The sequence below is a fragment of the Eulemur rufifrons genome, chromosome 1, assembly GCF_041146395.1.
Source record: "Eulemur rufifrons isolate Redbay chromosome 1, OSU_ERuf_1, whole genome shotgun sequence".
NCBI lineage: Eukaryota > Metazoa > Chordata > Mammalia > Primates > Lemuridae > Eulemur > Eulemur rufifrons.
Genome location: NC_090983.1, coordinates 62,832,081 through 62,856,367, shown reverse-complemented (window position 1 = coordinate 62,856,367; position 24,287 = coordinate 62,832,081). Strand labels below are relative to the sequence as shown.

The following is a 24,287-nucleotide window of genomic DNA, read 5'->3' as shown; positions in this document are numbered from 1 at the left end:
ACAGTGGAGTAGTTAAAAGTCGTCACAGACTTGCCGATCTGGGATTTTTAGGGAGAAACAAAACTTGAATTAGCTCATGACTAGGAGAACCTTTCCTGACCGAGTGGGAAGTAACAGCGGAAAAGGCCTCTTCGGGGCTTAGAAGGAGAGCGCGCGAGAACTTTAGCGAGCCAATAAGAGCCGAACAGGGACAAGCTGGGATGTGCGGTAGCCAATCAGAGCCGAGAAGGGTGCGCTAGACTCCGGGAAGGGGAGGGCTCAGCAGTACGGACTCCGCAGGGCGGGACTCAGCCAGTCAGAACCGGGCAGGGCGGGGCTGGACTGTGTGAGGGGGCGGGCTCGGAGGAGCGCACCGCGCTGTTAGTGCGTCTTTCGGCTTCACGTGCATCAGCGCCTGTGCTTTTCTCCTTGCAGGGCGGACTTGAAGGCTGACGCTCACTCCGCTCGTCATGGCCTACCCGGGATATGGAGGAGGGGTGAGTCCTGGCTGCATCCCCGTGGCCCTGGCCCTACCTGGGTATGTCGCCTCTTGGGGGCGGTGCCAACGTACCGGGTCCGCCCTCGTCTCCTGCTTTCCCAGTCCGTGTCTGGTACTCGGCAGCACTCGCGTTCCGCGGGGTGTTTGGAGCCGGAGCCGGAGCCGGGGCCGGGGTCGAGCGCCCTTGAGCCTGGGCTGAACGTGGAACCGCAGGTGTTTCGGTCCTTGAGGACGGCGCTAAGCATCGTCCTTGTGGAGCCGAGGGAGTGATGTGTGTTTAGAAATTTATTTCCTGGAATGGAGAAACAAACTGTCCTAATTCTTGTTGCAATAATCTTTTGTGGTCCACCCCCACCCAAGTCAGTTTAGGTAAAGATCCTCTTTGTGAAATTTTTTTTTGTTGTTACCACTTCTTGTTTTTTTTTAAGTTGCTAATGAATAAATTAAAATATACTCTAAATGTCTCCGAATCTTCACTGTTATTCCAAAGGCAATCTGTTTTTTTAGACTTTTTTTTTTTTTTTTCATGCGAGGAGGGTTACTCTTTAACTATTTATCCTGCATCACCTTTGAGAGTTGGAAGTTGTAAAAGTAGTATCCTGGTGGCTAGCCCCTTCTTTGTAGAAAGGGCCCCAGACCTTTAGTATTGATGTCAGTGATTTCCAAAGCGGGGTGAGCAGACTTTGTGTTAACAAAGTGGGAGTGCAGGATGATCCATTGGTGTGTGGGTAGAAGATAACATATTTTGTATTTTTATTTCTATTTGTTTTTACCCAAAAAGGGATATGTACTTTACTAATTTTAACATAGAACTTGACATTGGCATATTGTGGTCTTCAGACGAGTTACTCCTACCTCTGGGAGTACGTGGGATTTTTTATTTTTTTAACGTAATGAAAATTGATTTGCTTGAAAACTTGTCTGAATTTCCTCTGGCATCTGCCACTTTATAATTCTACTCCTCATCAGTTCTTAAATTTACGAAGAAAGTTTAAGGTACCTAAGGAAGGTAAAGCCTCTTTCAAAGATTAGTCAAGATAGCGTAAACCCATGGAACATTAAAAATTTCTCTACCTTTTACATATTTTCATTTGGTTGAAGCTTGCTTTAGAAATGTGCTGTTTTTACTGCTTTTGGGATGCTCTGAATTCATATATATGGTAGAGTGGAGTGGTGAGACATTTTCATTCAATCAAAGAATTTGCTACTTCCTTATCCCCACTTTTGTCAAAGCCTGCTTATATTTGATGGAAAGTTCCACAAGAGAATAAATAAAATATTTGTATGTGTCTTGAACATTTAAATACCCTTTTCCGTTTTTGTAAACATAAGCATCTCTTTTCAACTGATCTCCTGCTCATCATTAGTAGCTGGAAAGAAAAGTACCCTCAAATAGCTGAAGCAATATAGATTAGAGACACTGATTTTTTAAAAATGCAATGGATATATTATAAGATACATTGGATAAAATTTAGGGATAAAACTTACATGATTTCTTTACTGGTAGTATATTAATGACATAGCTGACACTTTGTTCAAGCCTTCCTTATCAGATTACCAAGTAAAAACAATGATGTGATGATCTAATGATCACTTTTAACTCCTTTGAAACTCTCAAGAAAACAACTTGAAATTTGAATTTATATAAACTGTTTTTAAACTTAAACTTGTTGTCCAGGGCCTCATTTCTCCTCCACATGGGCTGTTCCATGTGGCGCTTCAGCTTCATAGCATGGTGGCCACGTTCTAAGAGAGAGAATACCGCCAGTCCTCGTAAAATCTTAAGCCTGGAACCGACATGATAAAGCTGAAACGTGCCCTGCCCAGATTCAAGAGAGTGGAGAAGTAGTCTCTGCTTTTGGATGGGATGGGTGGTAAAGAATTTGCAACCATCTTTAACCTCAGGTTGTTGCATTTGGGAAAGTTAATTCTGCAAATCAGGAAGGGAAGATACGTTGAAGGTTATTCCTAAGGACAGATTCTTCATATAATACTGCTTGCCTGACTTTCATAAAAAAACAAGTTGTGCTTATCCTTCATGGCACAAATGGAGATGCTACAGTAGAGGATCCACAGTCAGTCTTTTGGCACCACCTCTATATTAGCTTTTCATTAATATGCTTATATTTAGTTTGTCCTCTCTTTTCATAAAAAGGTTTTTCAGTTTTCTTTGAAGCTGAAGGTGAAGAAGGTCTCCAGTAAGCCTTAAATTTAAATTCTTGGATATGTCCTAGGCCTTGATTGTTCTCCATGCCTTTGCAGGCCTAGGAACCAAAGCCCAGGTATTTGTTACGGCTACATGCTCTCAGAGCAAAACTGCCTTGGGAATTTTACTAATCCTTTTACCTCTGGGTTTGGACATCCCCAGATAATGGCCTGGAAGTTTTTTCCTGTTAGTGCTCTAAAGGTGATATAAAAATTTTATTTTATGGAACTTATTTTCAGTGTTAGGGCAGACAAATTATCCTAGCATGCCATTATTAGAAATAGGGTTCATTTTTTCCCTTCAGCCAGTTTTTGTAATTTATATATTAAATGATTTTATAAATTCCATTTCATTTATATTCATCTATCCCACTTCAAATGTATTGGTATAAAGGTTTTCACTGCATGCATTTATATATAATATAATATATACTTGTTTATAGAATATTAAATATAAATAGGTATATATTTCTTCCAACTTCTATTTGTGGTTATATACCCTTTTTCTTTTTTTATTCCTGACATTGACATATCCTTTGCTGGTCAGTCTGTATTCTTTTTTTTAAGAATTATTTTTGATTTTTAATCTAATATATTCTGTTTTAATGTTTACTATTTCCTTTCTCGTACCTCATTGCTTCATAATCTAGTTTTTGATCACGTCCTTGAATGTATTTCCTAGAGCTCAATATGTCTTCTTTGCTTTGTCCTTACCACGTCCTATGCTGCAGCTATTCAAACTGCTTGTAGACTCTTATGTTATGTTTTTGTAATTTTTTCTCGTTCTGGCAATCTCTTTCTCCTCCTGGCAATCTCTGCTCATTCTTCAAGGATTCAGATCAAAAAGATTTTTGTTCAAAATGGAATAATGAACACTATTGATACCTCTTCCGCCTCCAGACTCTTAAAATTGCTGAGTAAAATACCATTCTAAGGTGTTATATTAATACTAAAAATGGGTACCAAGTCTCAAAGTGAAAAGAAAAGAAGAGAGAAACCATAGCCATATCAGGAAATAAATAGGTGTAAAGCCTTTGGGGTCAGACTGTATTTGAATACATGGTCTACTTCCTACTAGCTACTTGACCTTGACCAATTCAGTAAACCTCTTGAAGTTTCAGGTCCTCAACTGCAAAAAAAGAGGTAATACTTTCATACCTCAGTTGTTAGAAGTTGTTGATACCTAGAGTTGTTGGAAAATCAAATAATATAATAGACAGTATTTAGAATAGTGGGTAGGATATAAAAGCCCTCAATAAATATTAGCTACTAATTATAATTATTGGTATTCTTATTATTTTTGTTAGTTTTGAAGAGGACTGTGGTTGGAATTATCACTATATTGATCTTTTAATTGTCATCTTGCTTTTTAAAAAATAAATCTTCTCTGGTGGAGAGGGTGTTTCAGCTCTGAATACTTTCCCATGACTAGGTCATAGTGTTGCTGTATTTATCATGTATTCTTCTAGGTTTGTGTCTTTAGGTATACTTCTTCGTTTTAGTATAGGTGAAATCTTGTATTTTTTACTTTTTATTTATTTCAGTGATGATGATGGTAAACACTTCTTAAAATTGTGCCTCATGTTCTTCTCTTAGATTTAAGTTCTTAGAGGCTAGAGATTTTTCTTTTATACTTCTTTTAATGCTGGATTACATGTTAATGAATTTAGGTATGTCTTAATGTAAGTCATCTAGTGTTTTGTAGTTAAAGCTTTTGTAATAGTTAAGTTTGAAAGCTCTTAGTAACTATTTTTATTTTTTACTTTTTAATGGACTTCTAGTAAATATTTTCTTTTAAACCAGCTTTAGTGATAATGAATAATGTTTATATTATTAACTTTCTCCTTTTTCACTCTTATAGTTTGGAAATTTTAGCAGTCAGATGCCAGGAATGCCGATGCAAATGGGACAGCCAATGCCAGGAACAGGTCCAGACATGCTCTCTGGTGGGTACTTTGGGTACCCCACATATTCAGCTGGTTATTCCTCAGATGCTGACCCCATATGGACTTACTTCACTGCTGTTGCTGGACAGGTGAGATGCTTAATTTATTGTGCAAATAGTAATTTTTAAAAATTACTGTTATTTAAAAGAAATGTCAATTATTTTACTTAGTGTATCATTTTAAATGTGCATAAAATTTATATTTTAAACTTAGACTAATTTCTTCCAGAGATCAAAAATGAGGCTAGTCATAATTATTTCATTTTTAAAAGCCTGTTAGGCCAAGTGTGATGGCTCACATCTCTATCCTAGCACTTTGAGAGGAGGCCAACGTGAGAAGATGGCTTGAAGCCAGTTTAAGACCAGCCTGAGCAACATAGTGAGACCCCATCTCTATAAAAAATAGAAAAATTAGCTGGGCATGGTGGCACATGCCTGTAGTCCCAGTTACTTGGGAGGCTGCGGCAGGATGATCACTTGAGCCCAGGAGTTTGAACTTGCAGTGAACTGTGATGCCATTGTACTCTAGCCCAGGCAACAGAGGGAGACCCTGTCTCTAAAAAAAAAAACAAAAAAAAAAAAACAAAGTCTGTTAGTATGATGTCTGACACAGACACATTGTTGATTTGACTAAAAGAGGAAACAGATTTTCTTATAATGGGAAAATCTGATTCTTTCTAAGCTAGTGTGCTTCCCTTGCTGACTTTATTCTATAAGGTACTCCTTTTACTAGTAATTAAATATTCCACCAAAACTTATAGTATTCTTTTGAATCACCTTTTTTCCTATCACTTAAATCTTTTTATTTCTTTCACTGTGTTTGACATTTAGAAGCATCATACTCTCCTTGAGTAATTGTTAATGCAAAGCTAAGTATATTTAGTCTGAATGCTCTTGATGAGTATTGGAAATATGAGGGATGGTAAGAGATTTTTTGAAAAATTAGTATTCCAAGGAACAGTATTTTTAACTTGGACATCAATCACATTAAAAAAAAGTTTCAGTTAAAACCCGTAAGTATGTCAAACAGTATGATAGAAAATCATTTCAAAAAATCATAAATTTAAGTTGAGAGATTATATTTTTTTCCACAGATGAAGTTATGTCTTTTATAGTAATTTTGATTTTATATGGTTGGTAAATTTTCTAAACAGATTATCAAAAGAATCATGTTGGGATTTATTTTTCTATTTTTAATTAAAAATTAAAGGAAACATTATATTAATGGCACAGTATGTATTAGCATGTTATTCGTTGCTGATAAATTTGAACAAATATTTAAAAGGCTGACTTTATTGTGACCAACAGGAAAGTGTGAGCTTGCCAATTCAGGTACGTGAATTCTGTGGGTGTATTGTTAGTGATGATGGTCAGGTGAAGTTTTTTCTTTTGCTCCTACATATCTGTAACACTATGCCACAATTTACTCTTTTTAATGCAATTTTATAAACATTATTTTACGTGAAATTACAAGTGAAATTAGGGAAGTAGAATATGTATCATACCCATTTGTGTGAGTTATTAGTTGTATTTAACATAAAAGAAGTAGTGAGTAAATATTCGAGATCCGAAAGAAGACAGTAAGTGTCAATTTCTTCCAAATTAATAAAAAATGTATTATATGAATCACATTCCTAGAGGTTTATTTTTTGGCACTCTCTGAAGTGATTCCAAAGTTTATCTGGTAGATTGTGTCATTGAGAATAAAAATTAAATCATAATAAAATACAAGTGAATAATAATAAAAACAGTGTGATCCTAAGGAAAAATAAATATACAGGTGTCCCAAAAGTTGCCATACATAGGGAAAATGGGAAACTGCAGCTAAATATACCTTATTTACAAAATAGTCATTACAAAATTTTATAAAAGTTTTTCTTTGTATGGAGACAAAAAAGGAGGAAAAAATGTATGGAGGAAAAATTTTGTAAAATTTTGTAATGAATATTTTTTAAATAAAGGTACATTTAGCTGCAGTTTCCCATTTTCCCTATGTATGGTGACTTTTGGGACACCCTATAAAATACAGAAGAGCAGGAAGCCCAGAAACTTACCCCTGAATTCAGGATTTGTTGAAGATAGCATTTCTTTTATCAATAGGGAAAGAATGAATTCCTAAATTAGCTGTCCTGAAATAACTGATTAACAATTTATTTAAAAATATATTTCTTTAATTTTTTATTGATATATAATAGTTATACATATTTTGGTTTGTGATAATTTGATCCATGCATATAATCAAATCAGAGTAATTGGGATATCCATTACCTTAAATATTCATCTTTTATTTACACTAGGAACATTCAGATTATTCCATTCTAGCTATTTTGAGATGAACAATGGATTAATATTAACTATAGTCACCCTACTGATCTATTGAATATGAGGTCTTATTTCTCCTAAGTGTATATTTGTACCCATTAATCAGCCTCTCTTCATGCTCTCCTCTCCCTTACCCTTCCTGGCTCGTTTGGTGTTCATTGATCTTCCTGTACCTGGATATTTATATCTTTTTCAAGTTTTGGCAGTTTTTTTGTTAATTCTTTGAATAAGCTTTATACCGCATGCTTTTGCTCAGCTTTCTCTTGAACACCAGTAAGTCTTAGATTTGGTCTTTCAAAGTTATTTTCTATATCTTATAGGAGATTGTTTCCTTTTATTATTTTTTTCCTTTTTCTCTCTATGCAATTTCAAATACGCTGTCTTTAAGCTCACTGATTCTTTCCCCTGCTTGATCCACTCTGTTGTTAAAATCCTCTAATGAATTTTTCAGTTCAGGAAATAATAGTTCTTTTTTATGCAATTTTTGGGCTTTTTTTATTATTTCAATCTCATTAAATTTCTCTAATAATTTTCAGATTTACTTACTTGGGTTATTTTAGAGATCACCAAGTTTCCTTAAAACTGATATTTTGAATTCTTTGTCAGAGAGCTCACATATAAGACTGTCTTGCTAGGATCAGGCACTAGTTTCTTGCTTTGTTTGGGGAGGTCATGGTTCCCTGTTTGCTCTTGTTTCTGGTGAATTACGTCTGTATCTTTGCATTAAAGGATTAGTTATTTATTCCTGCCTTGTTTTGCTTTTTATTGGGTATGTTTGAATAGAGATTCTTTGTAATTTACCTGTTGAACTTATTTTTTTCTTCTGCTAGGTCATTGCTTCCTTTCTGCCACTAGATGGCGCCTTAAACCCAGGTCTGCCTAGCTCTTGTAAATGATTGGGGTATCCAGTACCTTTACTGGGACACTGCCTGTCCCAGTGGGAGAGATCCCAAAGGGGATATCCCAGCAGTGTGGAAAGCCTGACCAGGGATTCAGGCCCAGGGGTCCTATGGGACATATCTTTTACAGCATAGTGCTGTTGAACAGCCACTCTGATATGACATCTCCTTTGGCTGAGTTATAGAGCAGAGTTTCCAGGGCTGGTGGTTAGTCCCACCTACCTTCTTTGTCTCTGGCTGTCCTCAGGGATATTTCTCCCTTCAGGTACTCACGAATGCTTCCCTGGGTTGACACATGGACAAGTTCCTTGCCAGGGGTCCCAAGATGATGGAGAAGCTGTTTGTCCACCTTGATCTCCCTTTTTCCAGTGTAGAAACTGAGCGTCCAGGGAAATTTTCCCCAGGCTTGGTGCTGGGCAGATAAGGGGGAGGGGTGTTATGGACATAGAAATCCAATTCTCTTGCCATTTTCCAGGAATTTTTTCTCTTCTCTGTGGCCTTGGGAACTGACTCATTCTCATATTTGAGTTCTGGGATATTACTGGTGATAATCTTGGCACTGTATATTTGTTTTTGGTTTTTTCTTGTGGGGGGAAAATAGACAGCTTGTGTCTACACCACCATTTGGGAACTGGAAGTATCAAGACTCTAAAACTAAATTTAGAACCTCCTCCCATTCCATACATCATCAATTCCAGATACATTAGAGAATTAAAAAAAAGGTGTATTAGTGTTTTTCTCCTACTGTCAAAATAAATGAGTGTGTCTTTTATTACTACTTTAGTATGTATTGTAGCACCTGTTATATTTTTTCACTCAAAATTTCTTAGAAGACTAATGAACTAAGGTAGTTGTGGGTATTAATGAGACATTTGGGAGCACTGTCTTCTTAAGGTGTATATTTTGTTCTTGATATATTTCATTTATATATTTAACGATATAGGGGGAAAATGAAAGCTTTTCTGTATCTATGGAATACAGTGGGTTGGTGCATGGAAACTGTGGGCCGGAGAGGATTCAGAAAAAAGAGATCTGCATGTAAGTCACCTTGAGGAAGTTGGGGCAGAGTATTAAAAAGGAGATTTGTAATTTGTGGATGGTTCTGGGAGAGACTTGCTGGTAAAACAGATCAGGAAAAGGTAAGGAAAAGGGTAGAAAATGGAGGTTCAAATATCAGAGTAATGGGCAGAGACAGAAATTTACTCTTGAGTTTTACTTACAGTCTACGTCTCTTTTATAATGGTCAAGAAGGATTTTGAAGTAGGTAGAATTTCATCGAACTTTGATAATGTTTTTCATTCATTATTCATTCAGTTGAGTGTTTACTAGGAATAGAGGACATACATCGGATTCTTATATATGGCAACATTCTGTTTTGACTACCCTAATTCCATTTACAACCTCCTTTTTTCCCTTCTGTGATAAATGCTGGAAAACCATAATACTCACCATTCCAGACATGTTCTTAGCTACTAAAGGTAGCCATGTGCCATAGGATCAGCCATTGACATCTACACCCACTTGTTTAGGATGCCTTTCTTTTCCAAATATGAAAAGCGTTGCTGGGAACAAGCTTTAGCTCTTTCTGCTCTTTCATTCTTCCTTCCTGGAAAGGAAACTTGAGGTGTGGAGGTTCAGCAGCCATCTTGTGACTTTGAGGCAGTAAGCTTGAGATAAAGGCCTATGGATGAGGAATGTAGAAAAATGTAGAGATTGATGGCATCTTTAAGTTGTCATACAGCCCTTTTCTGTCTAGTCCTAGACTTCTTGTATAAAACAATAAACCCTTATTAGTTTAAGCCTCTTTAATATTATTTCCTGGTTTTTTGCAGCTAAATGCAATCCTGTTACATTCATTATGCCATTCTTATTGTCAGGAACTGTTAAATGGTGTAATACTGGGAATAAGTTGGTTATCTCTATTTGCCTTTACAATAAATCCATTTTGTAAAATTACAGTTTAAAACATAAGAAATGGACACACATGTTTGAAGACTTTTTTTACTTCTGAACTATTTCAACATTATAGTTGTCAGCAATAAATTTGCTCTGTTCGTACTATTTGATAGTTCCCTTAAATTTCCCAGTCTTGTGCTCTTGAATAAACTCCCTTGTCATATACTCTATTACATGTCAGATAGGTATTAAGAATACATTAGTCATTCAATAAGTGTTTTAAATATACCATTTTCAATTTTTAGTCTAAATATTTAGCCTACATTCTTTTATATGTTGAGTTCTACCTAGCCTTGAGGCATCAGGTTGTAATATTAGACTTACATATTCTGCATCTAGAACCCAACTACTGAACTCACATCTGCATCTGTATTCTTTTATGATGGGCCTCATAATTAATGATGCTCTGTAAGAAATGTCCATTTAAAAATTTCTGCAGTGCTCATATTTATAGGATGAAGTTTTCTAAATAGTAGTGATGTAGTCATTAGTTGATTTGGGTAAATTCTGTTTTTTTTGCCTTTATACAAACCCCCCACACACATGCATCTCAATAATACCAATTTTTTTTTTGAGACAGCCTCACTATATCACCCTGGCTAGAGTGCAGTGGCATCATCAGAGCTCACTGTAACTTCAAACTCCTGGGCTCAAGCGATCCTCTTGTCTAAGCCTCCCAAGTAGTTGGGACTATAGGTGCGTGCCAGGATGCCCAGCTAATTTTTTGTATTTTTAGTAGAGATGGGGTCTCGCACTTGCTCAGGCTGGTCTCGAACTCCTGAGCTCAAGTGATCCTCCCACCTTGGCCTTTAGAAGTGCTAGGATTACAGATGTGAGCCACCGCGCCCAGCCAATACCAATGATTTTAACGTTAGTGTTTACATTGCTTCCACTTTTCTATACAGCAACTCTGTGGGGAAGGAATGATAATACTTTTGTATTATAGAGAAATAAGTGGAAACTCAGATTGAGTAACTGAACAAATAGGACTTGAACTTGGTTATCATATCAGGCCTATCAGTCTAACCAATAGCAACTGATTTTTTATTATTTACCTGAGGCTCTTATTATTTAATTAGACAATTCAGGCCAGAGACAGTGGCTCACATTGGTAATCTTAAGCACTCTGGGATGCCAAGGTGGGAGAATCACTTGAGGTCAGGAGTTCAAGACCAGCCTGAGCAAGAGTGAGACCCTGTCTCTACCAGAAATAGAAAAAATTAGCCGGGTGTGGTGGTGTGCACCTACAGTCCTAGCTACTTGGGAGGCTGGGAGGCTGAGGCAGGAAGAGTGAGCTATGATGACACCACTGCACTCTACCCAGGATGATAGTGAGACTCTGTCTCAAAAAAAAAAAAAAAAAAAGAAAATGCAGTTTTCTACTACTAATGCTACCTAATTTAGTTGAGGATAGTCAACTATATAGTTTATCTGATCATTAGCTTCAACTGTAGGTAAAGAAATCCAAAAAGGTCACTTGGATTTTCTCCATATGGTTTAGGAAGACATTGCATATTTGTCAGTCAATTAAGATAACATGTTTTCCTAACATTTATGAAGTAGCGTACTAGGAGAATGCATCAATGAATAACTTGTAGGAAAGCTGTTGTGTCTGCTTTCCTAACTCCAAAAATTCTGTACAAAGCATCTGTAAAATAGTTTCATTAATTATATTAGATTTTAGATTTTTAAATGTAATCTACACTTGTGTGAGAAATTCTAATATATTTTTTTTTTCTTATTTCAGCATATTGTGGGGGTACAAAAGTTTAGGTTACGTATATTGCCCTTGCCCCCCTACCCTCTTGAGTCAGAGCTTCAAACGTGTCCATCCCCTAGACAGTGCGCATCGCACTCATTATGTATATATACGCCCATCCCCTCGCCCACCCACATCTGCCCGACATCTGATCAATGTTATTCCTAAATGTGCTAAGTGATGATCAGTGAAACCAATTTGATGGTGAGTACATTCAACCTTCTGAAGTAGTAAGTGAACATGACTACAAACGGTCAGAAATGTTAGCTGAACAACTAATTTCTTTGTAGTAAATACGGTGCTTTGGGCCTGGGAATGCAAAGATGAAACTCAGACACTGACTTAGAAGATATCTACCTAGTCAGGGAGATAAGAAATGTAGGAAATGATAACAATAGAGAGAAAGAACTGCTAAAAGTGAATAGCTAAAGATATATAATAACAACAGCAAGAGTATCTTCTGGACTTTGTACTTATTCTCTTTGCCTAGAACAGTACTGTCCAAAATAAATATAATGCAAGCCACAAATGCAAACCACATATATATATATTTTTTTTTGTCTTTTTATTTTTAAACTTTTTTTATTTCTATTTTTTAAAAAAAATACTTCTTTTTTTATTCATTTTTTTTTCCAATCCTGTATCTGCAGGAATATACATATATATTTTTAAAATCTCAAGTAGCATATTTTAAAAAGTAAAAAGAAATAGGTGAAATTAATTTTAATAATATATTTTGTTTAACCCAATATATAAAAAATACTAACATTTTATTCAACATGTAATCAACATAAAATTATTAATTATATTTTACTTTTCTGTTACTAAATATTTGAAATCTAATGTATATTTTATTCTTACAGATCATCTTAATTTGGACTAGCTACATTTCAAGTGCTCCATGGAATACATTGTTAATGTATAGGACAGATGAAGTCTAGAACATTCTTCCCTCACATATCAGCATAGCTTCCTCCTTCACTTTCTTCAGATCTTTCTCAACTTTATCTCATCAGTGAGGCTTTCCTTCACGTCTCTATAAAATAGCACTTGCCTCTTCCTGCTCCTCCACAGCACTCATGCTCACACACTCTGTCACCTTTACCCTGCTGTTATTTTTTTCCTTAGCAACTTACTACCATCTGATGTAATTTTTTCTTTATTATCACTCCTCCACTATTAAAATGGAAGCTCTGTAAAGGCAAGGATTTTGTTTTGGACACTGTTTGATACCCAGTGCATCTAACGAATTGTGTTTGCATGTAGAAGGCTGTTCAAGAAATATTAAATCGCTAAATTTCTTATTCTTCCTGAGTGGATGTTATTTGTTCATTTATTACTCTACATTTTCTTAACATATTTGTTTTAATGACTGCTCTATAAAAGTAATTTTTTCTTATATGAATTTGTTCTAAAATTATTTATTTTTCTTGGCTGTTTTTTGAAGATTTCTTTTAGATTTCTCCATATATTGTGGAATTTTGGTTTATAAAGTTATTTAAATTGGAGTTTTCGTTTATTTTCTCCTTCCCTTTTTCTGTTCCCTTCCATGTCATCTCTACGTGTCCCCAAGTCACCTTTCACTAACCAGTGGTTTTGTGATTGTTCCCACCTGGATTGTGTTCAGGATAGAGTTCATGATAGCTCAGGGCTTCTGCCTAGTGTCCATACTGCAGATCCCATCAGCAAGTGAGGAGCAACTTAGTGGAGCGTTCTAGTTCTGCTTTCTAAGCTTTCTGCTTCTCAGAAGTGATATTTTCAGGCAGAAGTTAGCAGTGTATTTTGTTAGTTTCATTTAGTTTGATTTTGCTTCCTTTCGTAAGTACAGAGCCCCATTCCACTTCCTGGATTCAAGCAAAGAAACACATCCCAATGTCGTGTGAAGTCCTCAAAAGCAAATTCTTGCCCCTATTGCAGATCTGCTCTCCCTCTACTTCCTAGTTTTTGCTTTTACATAATGTACCCAAATGCACTGTAGTGCACGTTGGAATTTCATACATATAATTTAGCTTCATATATTTTTATTTAATAAAAATAGAAATGGTTTTTGTACAGCAAAATGGGCTTCAGATATATTTAGAGAAATAAATATGTCTTTCTTTTATAATTATTTTCCTTCTTAATTGCCATTGAAGATCCACTAACCTAAGCTCTTAGCATAACCTGTAAGTACTGTTGTATTGCTAAGTGACCTAAGGTCGGGCTGGAGTAAGGCAAATGGAGAGGGACTTGCCTTGGATGCAAAATTTAAGATGATTTTTAAAAACTCAGTAATCACTGAGATAAATAATGCTTTAATGTGATATTTTGAAAAATTTAATACCAAGAAATCAGTGATGACCAATATATTCAGTTTTTACATAAAGAAAGAATGTGACTCTGTGCTCGCACCACTCACCCCATTTGCCTCACCATGGTATCAACCCCACTGAAGTCTATGAAGCCCATTCAGCTTATGTGACCATTTTATGCTTGTGATATATTAAAATATGGACCAGTTTTATCATATTTTAGTCTGCTTGTTTTTAGAAGGTAAACCCAAGTATTTAGTATAATAACTTGAGGGAGAAGATTTTATGTTTCCATGACTTGACATATCCATCATAAAAGTTTCAAAAGATGAAGGATTTATAAAAGATCAGCACTTAAACTGCTCTGGGACCTTTTGTAGAGCTTCATGAAAAATTTCCTGAGTTTTATAGTTTTATAGCATTTAATTCTCAACTCTGATAAAATAATAAACTTAGTTTTTCATAGGAAGAATACACATTTACTTCTGAAGTGCAAGACATATAAGCAAACTGTCATCCACTTTGTATCCATGCAGAGCAGTGGTAAAGGAGGCTTGGGCCATTGCAGATAAACGAGCAGATAGAAATTTGACACATGGAATTTAAAGTTCTGTTTTATTTTGTGGGAGAGAAAATGTAAGATGTGTTTCTTAGTTTCCATTCCACTCGAAAAGAGTCAGTGAAGACGCTAGAATAATTCTTACAGTCTTTATCTGAAATTTATGACTTTTTCTGTGTATCTTTTGAGCCAGCAATTTTTTCAGTTTGGTCTCTCTATAAACTTTGTTCTTTCTCTACAAAAGAGTCTTTGTATCCTTCAAGGTTTCTTCAGTGTCTTTCTGGTAGTATAAAATTTAGAGAAATGTTCTCTGTGGGCTGAGTGTATTTTTGTATGAAATGTTACAGAATAAGCTTATATTTGAGCAGAAAATATCAGGCCATGCATGATTGATTTCCCTTCATTTTAATGGGATTGGTCTAGTTTTAGTAAATTCAAATTTCTCTTTTCTAGAAAGTTTTAAGTTTGAGGCTATTGTCTACACAGTGCATTATTTTTATAAATGAGAATAAAAAGATGAAGCTTAGAGTAATTCTTATTAATTTAGTTTTCAGGTAGAATACCATTTTCCCACTTAAGAGTTAAAGAAAAAACATTTATAAATATGTTACCCTCAGTGTACCAGAAGGTATTTTTTAAATTAAAAAGAGAAAAAAGACATTTCATACCTTTGCTTTTGCTTTAATAATTTGTAAAAGATTATCTTTTAAAATCTAGCCTGACAACATCTGACATTTGTGTTCATCATTTCACTGAGGTGGATATTGATAGTGGCAGCTATCAGACTTAGTGATAAGGTGTTTTACTATTGATTTCTGCTTGAGATTTGTTAGAAGTGTATTCATAGTTTTTAAACAAGTCCTGATATATAATAATGGTTTGAAACACTTGCTTTAGGACTTATAATAGGGAGGTAGGTAATTGTTGGTTAAATAAAACATACTAAAAAATCCCTCTAAAGTCTCTGTAATTTGAGAAAAAAATTTCTAACCTATCCCCCAATCTAAAAATATGGCTATTTTTTTAAAAGTATAATTTTCTAACTATAGAATTTAAAATTTAGTAAGCAAGATGTCAAAAATATGTGGGACAGAGAAAGAAGCACTTAGGCACTTTTGGGTAGGGAATACTATATGGATCATCCATTGAGAAGAGTGCTTCTCAGTATTTTTTTCAATTCCTGTTAGAACCACTGCAGTTTTTCTAAGGGGTTCCTTGCCAAAGATCCATTAGAATATGAGTATTTATAATGTTTCTTGAAGTAGTGTGTACAAGTTTTTGTTTCTTGGGTTTCTTACGAAGAATATGTTTTAAATTTGCCTCCTTGACACTTCCTCATAGCTGCTGTTTTGTATTTGTGCCATGAATGTGGTGTTTCCAAGTGAGTTACTTGGTGTTTTTGTAGAAAACGGGATGTGGTACCGAAATGAGAATATTCAGCCTATTTCATTTCCGTTCTGATTTCTTGTTTGCATTAAAAAATTTTTATTTCTATACTAAGTTCAAACAAGAATGTTTGGGCAATAATTAGAAGAGTAGCAACAAAATACAGGGGTATTCTAAAATATTGCTGTAAACGGTTGGGGGAGAAGATATCTTCCCCTTCCAGTTAAAGCTTCAATATTCTTATAAATAATCTCTGAAACTGGCATGAGTGGGGAAGTTTTTGAGACTTTTCTGAACACATTTTAGGCATTTTTCTATTTTAAGTAGAGCTACAGTGACTCTTAGAAGATATTATTTTGAACTGTTATAGAATAGGATGATTGTGCTATTTTTCAGAAGTAGAAGAAATTATTTATGTTGTATGATGTTTAGTAATATGTCTTTGTTGTCAATAAGTTATCTCTAGAATTTTGTAGTTGATTTACAGAGTAATGTTTTAAAGAATGCATATTTCTTGATTGGTCTAGAATAGTCAATTAACATTTTAATATGCTTTTATACAACTGAACATTATAATCAGGTTAAAATTATTTTTAAACAGGATGGCGAGGTGGATGCTGAAGAACTTCAGAGATGTTTGACGCAGTCTGGAATCAGTGAAACTTATACTCGTGAGTTTTTTTTTTTTTTTTTGCCTTTTGTTGAAATTGGAGTATGAAATTCATTTTCTAACCTTTTTGTCCCCATACTTAAAATATTAAAAAAAAATGTATCACAGTTACACATGCACACAGTTTAAAGAGTCAAAGAATTCTGCAAAACTTGTTATGAAAATAACTGTTCATTGTACATTGCTGTCTCCCCAACACAAACCATAGAGGAGATCTTTTTTACCTCTTTTTAGCTAATTCTTTTGACATTTCCTTCCAGATTTCAAGATAGTGTGTTTTTATCACTATTGATGTTCAGTTTTAATGATTATCAGTTGATTTCCTGCCATGGCAGCTGAGGATTTAACTTTCAACCTTAAACTCACCCCTGTCCGTGTACTCAACACAGAAACACTTCCCACCCTCCCATCCTTCCAGTGTAGTTACATGGTAGTTTTGGTTAGGTAAATCAGTCTAAATGCTGTTCATAGCTGGCCTTTGATAATGTATGATTACCTTTACTTTTTATTTAACCTTTTGCTTTTCCTGAAATTAGTAATTGTCAAGTATTGTTTTCTCATCATCCCAGAGCTTTCTGATGCGTTCTGGTTTCTGTGCATAGCTGACATACTGGCATTCCTTCACCATCATTCTGGAGCTGTCTTTCCCCTCTCTTGGGTTGGATCTCCCCTTTTACTCCATCTCTGGTTGTCCTCTTTTTTAAAATTCATTTTCTTATTTTAATGAAATATATCATTCAATTTCTTAATAAAAGAGGGCATGGTAGGTAAATTTTTGAGACCTTACGCTGTGTCTGAAAATGTTTTCATTCTACCTTCACAATTGATTTGGCCAGGTCTCGAATTCTAGGTTACAAATAATTTTTACATAGAATTTTAAAGGGATTGCCCCATTGTTTCTAGCTTCCATCATTGCTTTATCTTTCTGTTTCCTGCCTGTATGTGATTTGTTTTTTGTCTCTGGAAACTTGTGAGATCTTTTTCCTTAGTATTTTGAAATTTCACAGTGAAGTGCCTGGTTGTGTTCTGTGGGGAACTCAGTGGGCTCAGTCTGGAAACTCTTTTGCTTTAAGTCTGGGAAATTTTCTTCAGTGATGTTCTCTCTATTTTCTTTTTCTGGAATGCCTTTTATTCAGACTAGGTTTTCTCCTTTCTGTCCTTTTTATCTCTTTTTTTCTGTACTTTTTGGGAAATTTCCTCGGCTCCATTATATTGGGTCTTTCATTTCCACGAGCATGTTTCTAAAATCCAGGAGCTTCTGTTCCATTTTCATGGATTTGATGTCTCTGCTTATCTCTCTGAGACTATTAATATATATATTTTTAAGTTTTTTTCTTTCGGTATTGCATTAGTTTTCTCCATACTGGTTTTTCTCCCCATTTTGTTTGTTTTGATTGTCTTTCATGTTAGATGCTTTTCTCAGTTGTCTGATGATTCTTTGTTGCTCATATTTAGCTAAAATGCTGATTAGAAGCTCTGAGATCATGGTTAGGTGTGGATTGTAGGGTTCAGAGTGTGATGGTTTGGCCAGGGCAATTTTGTTGTGGAACTCTGAGTGTCAGTATATTTGGAGATTTCCTTGTAGGCTGATTTTTCAGTTGATATTCTGCCTAGAAAGGAAGAGAGATGGACCCTGCCGGGTTCTCAGGTCTTTTGTAAATTGTCATTTCATTGCCTTATTGTTAGTAGATAGCCTTATCTCAACTGTGCCTGGTATCCTACAGTTCACAGACCTCTCCAGAGAGTAAAATTCCAGACTACTGCAGGGGGTGCGGGGGAAAGTAGGTATGGCAGCCACCAAACTGAATTAAGGCAGGGAGGGAATTTGGGGCTTTAAATGCTCCTTAAATAGACAGCCAGCCAATCCTTCTGTTTTTATCTCCACTTATACACCCATTTTCAGAAGTACCGCTGATTCTTAGGCATTTAAAATAAAATCTTTTACAAGATAACTAGATTGCTTCTCTGCTTTTCTCATTACAAGTTCAGGAATCCATTTTTATCAGGTCTAGGTTACTTAACTCTTCAACTTGAAAAATTTTGTTCCTTTGTTTTCTCTCTCATTCTCTATTTCTCTAAAGGTTTATGCCTTGAAAATTAGTTTACTGGTCATTCTAATAGGCTGTGGGGAGGAGGTAAAAATCTGTTAACTTTCCTGAAAAGTATATCTTTCCACTCACATCAAAAATATTTCATTTATACATATACAATCCTATTCTGAGATTGAAGATCTGCTTATTTGCTGATTCAACTTTTGCCATTTATTATCATCAATGATTCTCCCATGTTATGAAGGTATGCCAAGATAACTTTAAGCAAAACATATTATTTACCTGCTAAAAAGATAAAATACCATTTCATAAATTTCTCATGTAACCCCCGGCCCTGATAGTTTTTTTTACAAAAGAGCATAGAGCTCTAATCTTAATGGTTTTACTTATTAATTGGCTTTCTAAACTTGGAAAACTATCTATCTGGGCCTCGGTTTCTTTATTTATAAAATCGAGACTATTATATGTTTGGAATATTTTTGTGAAATTTTGTAACACACACTACCTGACTCATAGCAAGTACAAACTCAGCCTCCTGAGTAGCTAGGACTACAGGAGTGCTCCACCATGCCCAGCTAATTTTTTAATTTTTTTGTAGAGATGAGGTCTTTCTTTGTTGTGTAGGCTAGTTTGAAACTCTTAACCTCAAGTGATCCTCCTGCCTTGGCCTCCCAAAGTGCCAGGATTACAGGCCTGAGCCACCATGCCTAGCCTATAATTGCTTATTTAATTACTTTAATCCCCTTACTAGATATGAATAGTTTGAAGTCAGTAATTTCTTTTAGTCTTTTTTTTTTTTTAACAATGGGTGCTTAACATTCAATAAAAGTTTGTTGATTGTGGTGATTTGTGTATTTTGGGGAGTTTTTAAATGTTCTGTTTTAAAAATAGATATTATCATTTCACATAGATAAAATTGGGCAGACTGCAATTTAAATATTGAATATGTTTTACAGCCTTCAGTTTGGAAACCTGCAGAATTATGATTGCCATGTTGGATGTATCCTTGAGTAAAAATAGAAAATACTAAAACATAGAGTAATTGCTTTCTGAATATTAAGCCAGTTGTTAGTTTTAAATGACCATAGGAAACTAGAGTATGTAAAAGTACTTTAAGATCCTGTTTGAATTCCAGACTTTCCTATTTTTACACAGAAATCTATTCATATGCTGAATTTGACTAACTACAGAGGCATATTTAATTTTTAGACAGTGGTTTGGAGTTTTGAGTCAGATCTCTCAAGTATCAAAATTTATTTTTGTTAATAAAACTATCAGAGAGATTACACAGGAAAAATGGGATTTAATGAATTCAAAGAGCTTTGGGCAGCTCTTAGTGCCTGGAAGCAAAACTTCATGACTATTGATCAAGACCGAAGTGGCACAGTAGAGCGTCATGAATTGAGTCAAGCCATTGCTGTTATGGGTAAGAATATTAAAATTCTTTAGAATCTATAAAGGTCATCTTTGTTCTTTGATTAGATTAATCTTAGTTGCTTCAACTTATTAAGTAATAAAGGGATATATTTTTTCACCAGCACTTCCTTAGTTTGGCTTCAGGGTTATCAAAGACCTTAACAAAACTATTTTAGTTATAATTTTTTCAAAAGATGATCTTTCATACATGTATGTATTCTGACTTTCTTCTGTTGCTTATATTTATATTTATTTCTCTAATTGTTAGTACTCACCACTTCTATTTCATAACTTGGCAGGATCTCTAATTTGGGAGCAAAGGATTATTTTAATCAGTCACGAGTCTATATAATAGTTCAGCTTATCAGCAGTTAAAAAAAGCCATATTTTTGGTTTTTCTTTTTTTCTTATATAGTACAGAACACATAGTAGGTACAAAAATATCTCACAATGGAAAGTTTGCATTTTAGAATATTTTATTTTTAAAATTTATTTTATTTTATTTTTTTTGAGACAGAGTCTTGCTCTGTTGCCTGGGCTAGAGTGCCATGGCGTCAGCCTAGCTCACAGCAACCTCAAACTCCTGAGCTCAAGTGATCCCTTCACCTTGACTTCTGAGAGTGCCAGGATTACAGGTGTGAGCCACCATGCCTGGCCCTGCGTTTTAGAATATTTTAAAAGAATTTAACTTTATCATCATGACTTTGATAAGCTAAAGTTCTTACTGTACTTTCTTTCAAAAAGTGAAAATATACAATGGTGTTTAATTTGCTTATAGTTAATGCACTTTTAAGTAGCTTTCTTAATTGTTTTTACCCTTGTGATTTTAGTTACATTGCTTTCTAAACAAAATACGTTTGTACAAAAATTAATTTTTTGAAAGTTTAAATCTGAACTCAGTGCCAGTGGGCTTATCTCAAATTACAATTTAAAGAAGTTAACCTAGTGACCTTTTTTTGTTTTGTTTTATACACAGTTTAGTAGTTAGGAACAGTCTTGGCCATGTGAACATGTATAGTTCAATTATAGAACCTTAATACCTAATGGATTAAACTTGGTCTTTAATTCAGCCTAATGTTGGAAAATTAATCAAGTCTTTTGCAAAGAAGAAAACCTCCAGAGAGATTTCAAATGGGCAGTTGAATGTAAAAAAGAGGCATTCCAGATTATTCATACTTAACATCTTTAGATATATTTACAAATATTCAAATTTTTTAGAATACTATGGGACGATCTTAGGAATTTTATTAATACTACATCTGGAGCATAACTCTCTAATAGGAAGCTCAAAATATATTTGCATATAAATTACATTAGTTTGCATGTTTTACTACTCTCAGTTTATACCTTTACTTTCATTTACTTTTAGCAAGTTTCCTGGGTTACAATTATATTATAGCTATACATAGAATTTTCTCTTATCGCATTTATTTTTATTGTTTTCACCTTTGAATGGATTAGTGTTATTTGTCCAAATTTGTGAATCCAGTAATATATAGACAATAATACTAGACCAGCTTTCTCCATAGTAAAGTGTACACATCTCATTAAATGCATAGGGCCATCCATAAGGCTACAGCAAATAGAATATATTAATTTATATTTCTATTCATTTTAATCTCTTAATTCTTCTTAAATTTCAGATTTTATGTGTACTTTAAAATGTAAGTAATTAGTAAAACATGTATAGAATTTAAGACTAACTTAAAACATATATTTGAAGTGGATGATCAAAACTTATTACTGATAGAAGTACACAATCAAAAAATTTTTGAGAGGACAGGACTAGAACAAAGAACCAAGGAAATTAGTGAAATAGTAAGGAGGCTGTGGTTATAATTACAGTGTGCGAAGAAACAGAATATAGGACAAAAGAGAATAATATTTTTCTATTTCTTCCTCTTTTGAGTAACCATGTTAATCCTCACATTTTCTGTAGCTGTAAAAGACACTTTCAAGTAATCAGTAGGAAATATAGGATTTGAATGATAGCAAATCACTAATAATCTTTGCTTTGATATTCTTTAAGAAGTATAGGCTGGGCGCGGTGGCTCACGCCTGTAATCCTAGCACTCTGGGAGGCCGAGGTGGGCGGATCGTTTGAGCTCAGGAGTTCGAGACCAGCCTGAGCAAGAGCGAGACCCCATCTCTACTAAAAATAGAAAGAAATTATATGGACAGCTAAAAATATATATAGAAAAAATTAGCCGGGCATGGTGGTGCATGCCTGTAGTCCCAGCTACTTGGGAGGCTGAGGCAGTAGGATCGCTTGAGCCCAGGAGTTTGAGGTTGCTGTGAGCTAGGCTGATGCCATGGCACTCACTCTAGCCGGGGCAACAGAGTGAGACTCTGTCTCAAAAAAAAAAAAAAAAAAAAAAAAAGAAGTATAAAAAAGTTTAAAGAATTAAAGTATTGAAGCATTAAAACTTACGAAATACCCTAGATATTATTTTACATCACAGTAGATGATAAATTCATAAGAAGATATTTTCTTTTCTTTGGCTTTGACTTTATTACAAAGCTAGAATTGTGATATTTATGTACCACTTAACAGTGTTAATAAGTGAAGCCTTTGTCTGATCAGTTTCAATATTAATGTGTTTTGTTTCTAATATATATTTTTATCAAATATATTTTGAAGTTTATTTTATGACTTCATTAATGAGAAAGCAATCTTGCAGTGTTCTTATGGTATTTAGTTTCAGAAGTTTTAATTTATCAATCTCTTTTTTTAGGTTATAGATTGAGTCCTCAAACATTAACTGCTATTGTTAAACGTTATAGCAAGAATGGAAGAATCTTCTTTGATGATTACGTTGCTTGCTGTGTAAAGCTTCGAGCATTGACAGGTATTGACTATTTAAAACTGTGTCCAGTATTATGTAGCTATTTTTCTTAAAAAGTGCCTTTCATTTTCTTTAGCAAATTTATAATGTGTTTTTCTTCCCTTTATTCATTATTAAATCTAATTAATTTTAAGGCTTTAAACATTTAGGAATATAAATAGTGAAAAATTATTATATCTCAGTTTTGGCACATTTTCTTCATATCTCAGTTACTGGGATATTAAATCACTTAAGACTTAAATATGAAATTATTCATTTTTTTATACTGGGGGACACCAAATATTTGAGACTATATATTTTAAATTATAATAAAAATAATTTCTTTGTTTAAAGATTTCTTTAAGAGAAGAGACCACTTGCAGCAAGGGTTTGTGAATTTCATATATGATGATGTGAGTATTCTGCTTCACGTTTTTGATATTTAGATGTATTCTTAGTTATCAAAAAAATTTAAGTGATCTCAGATACCAATACTGTAAATAATTTATTTCATAGGCCGTATTCTTTTTCTATGTTTTTCATCTTAATGCAAATATAAGATTCAGTATTGGTACAAATACCAAGCCAATTTGACTGTATATGAAATCTAAATATACTTCTAAATTTTATTACAGGATTTTTGGCAGTTCATCTTTCAAGTCATTTCTTTTTTTTTTTTTTTTTTTGAGATAGAGTCTCTCTGTTGCCCATGCTAGAGTGAGTGCCATGGCATCAGCCTAGCTCACAGCAACCTCAAACTCCTGAGCTCAAGGGATCCTCCTGTCTCAGCCTCCCGAGTAGCTGGGACTACAGGCATGCGCCACTATGCCCGGCTAATTTTTTCTATATATATTTTTAGCTGTCCATATAATTTCTTTCTATTTTTAGTAGAGATGAGGTCTCGCTCTTGCTCAGGCTGGTCTCGAACTCCTGAGCTCAAACGATCCGCCCACCTCGGCCTCCCAGAGTGCTAGGATTACAGGCGTGAGCCACCACGTCCGGCCTCAAGTCATTTCTAAGAGCCAAAACTATCATTATTTTGATACAGAGTAGTTTACTTGTGGTACTTTTTTCTAAGAGAGAAAATTTTACTCTATGGCAGATTATAAAGCTGTTCATGTATCATTTTAAATGGTTGCTATTAGCCTGATTCCAGTTTTTTTTTTCACTTGAAACCATAGGAAAGTTATATTTTACATATACTTTAATGTTTCAAGGTTTTTGTTTTGTTTTTGTTATATTTATTGATGAAAGTTCTGTAACTTAGATCAACATTACCCTAATAGTATGTATTGGCCTGAATTACAAGCCTTAGAAATTCTTAAAGTTTCCCATCTTATGAAAATGTTTTTATGGACTACAGTTAATTAAAAACCATTTTATTGTTGCCAGATGATAATTTTACCTATGTATTAGTTTTTGCAGGGCACTATGGCAATTTGAATGTCTAGAATTCGAAAGCCGAAGAAATACTGTGAATTCTTTTGTTTGGACGAAGTGAACTGGACTGTTTTAAATTAAAACT

General features: G+C 34.6%; 1 protein-coding gene across 1 annotated transcript; it reads left to right on the top strand.

Moving 5' to 3' along the window:
* Positions 1-361: 361 nt before the first annotated feature.
* GCA (grancalcin) lies at positions 362-24,287 on the top strand. The gene is made up of 8 exons (XM_069472006.1): positions 362-476; positions 4,545-4,718; positions 16,402-16,471; positions 19,478-19,521; positions 19,800-19,947; positions 22,673-22,786; positions 23,117-23,175; positions 24,179-24,287. Exons 1-8 carry the CDS (start codon positions 450-452, stop codon positions 24,203-24,205), a joined length of 663 nt encoding a protein of 220 aa, XP_069328107.1. The 5' UTR covers positions 362-449; the 3' UTR covers positions 24,206-24,287.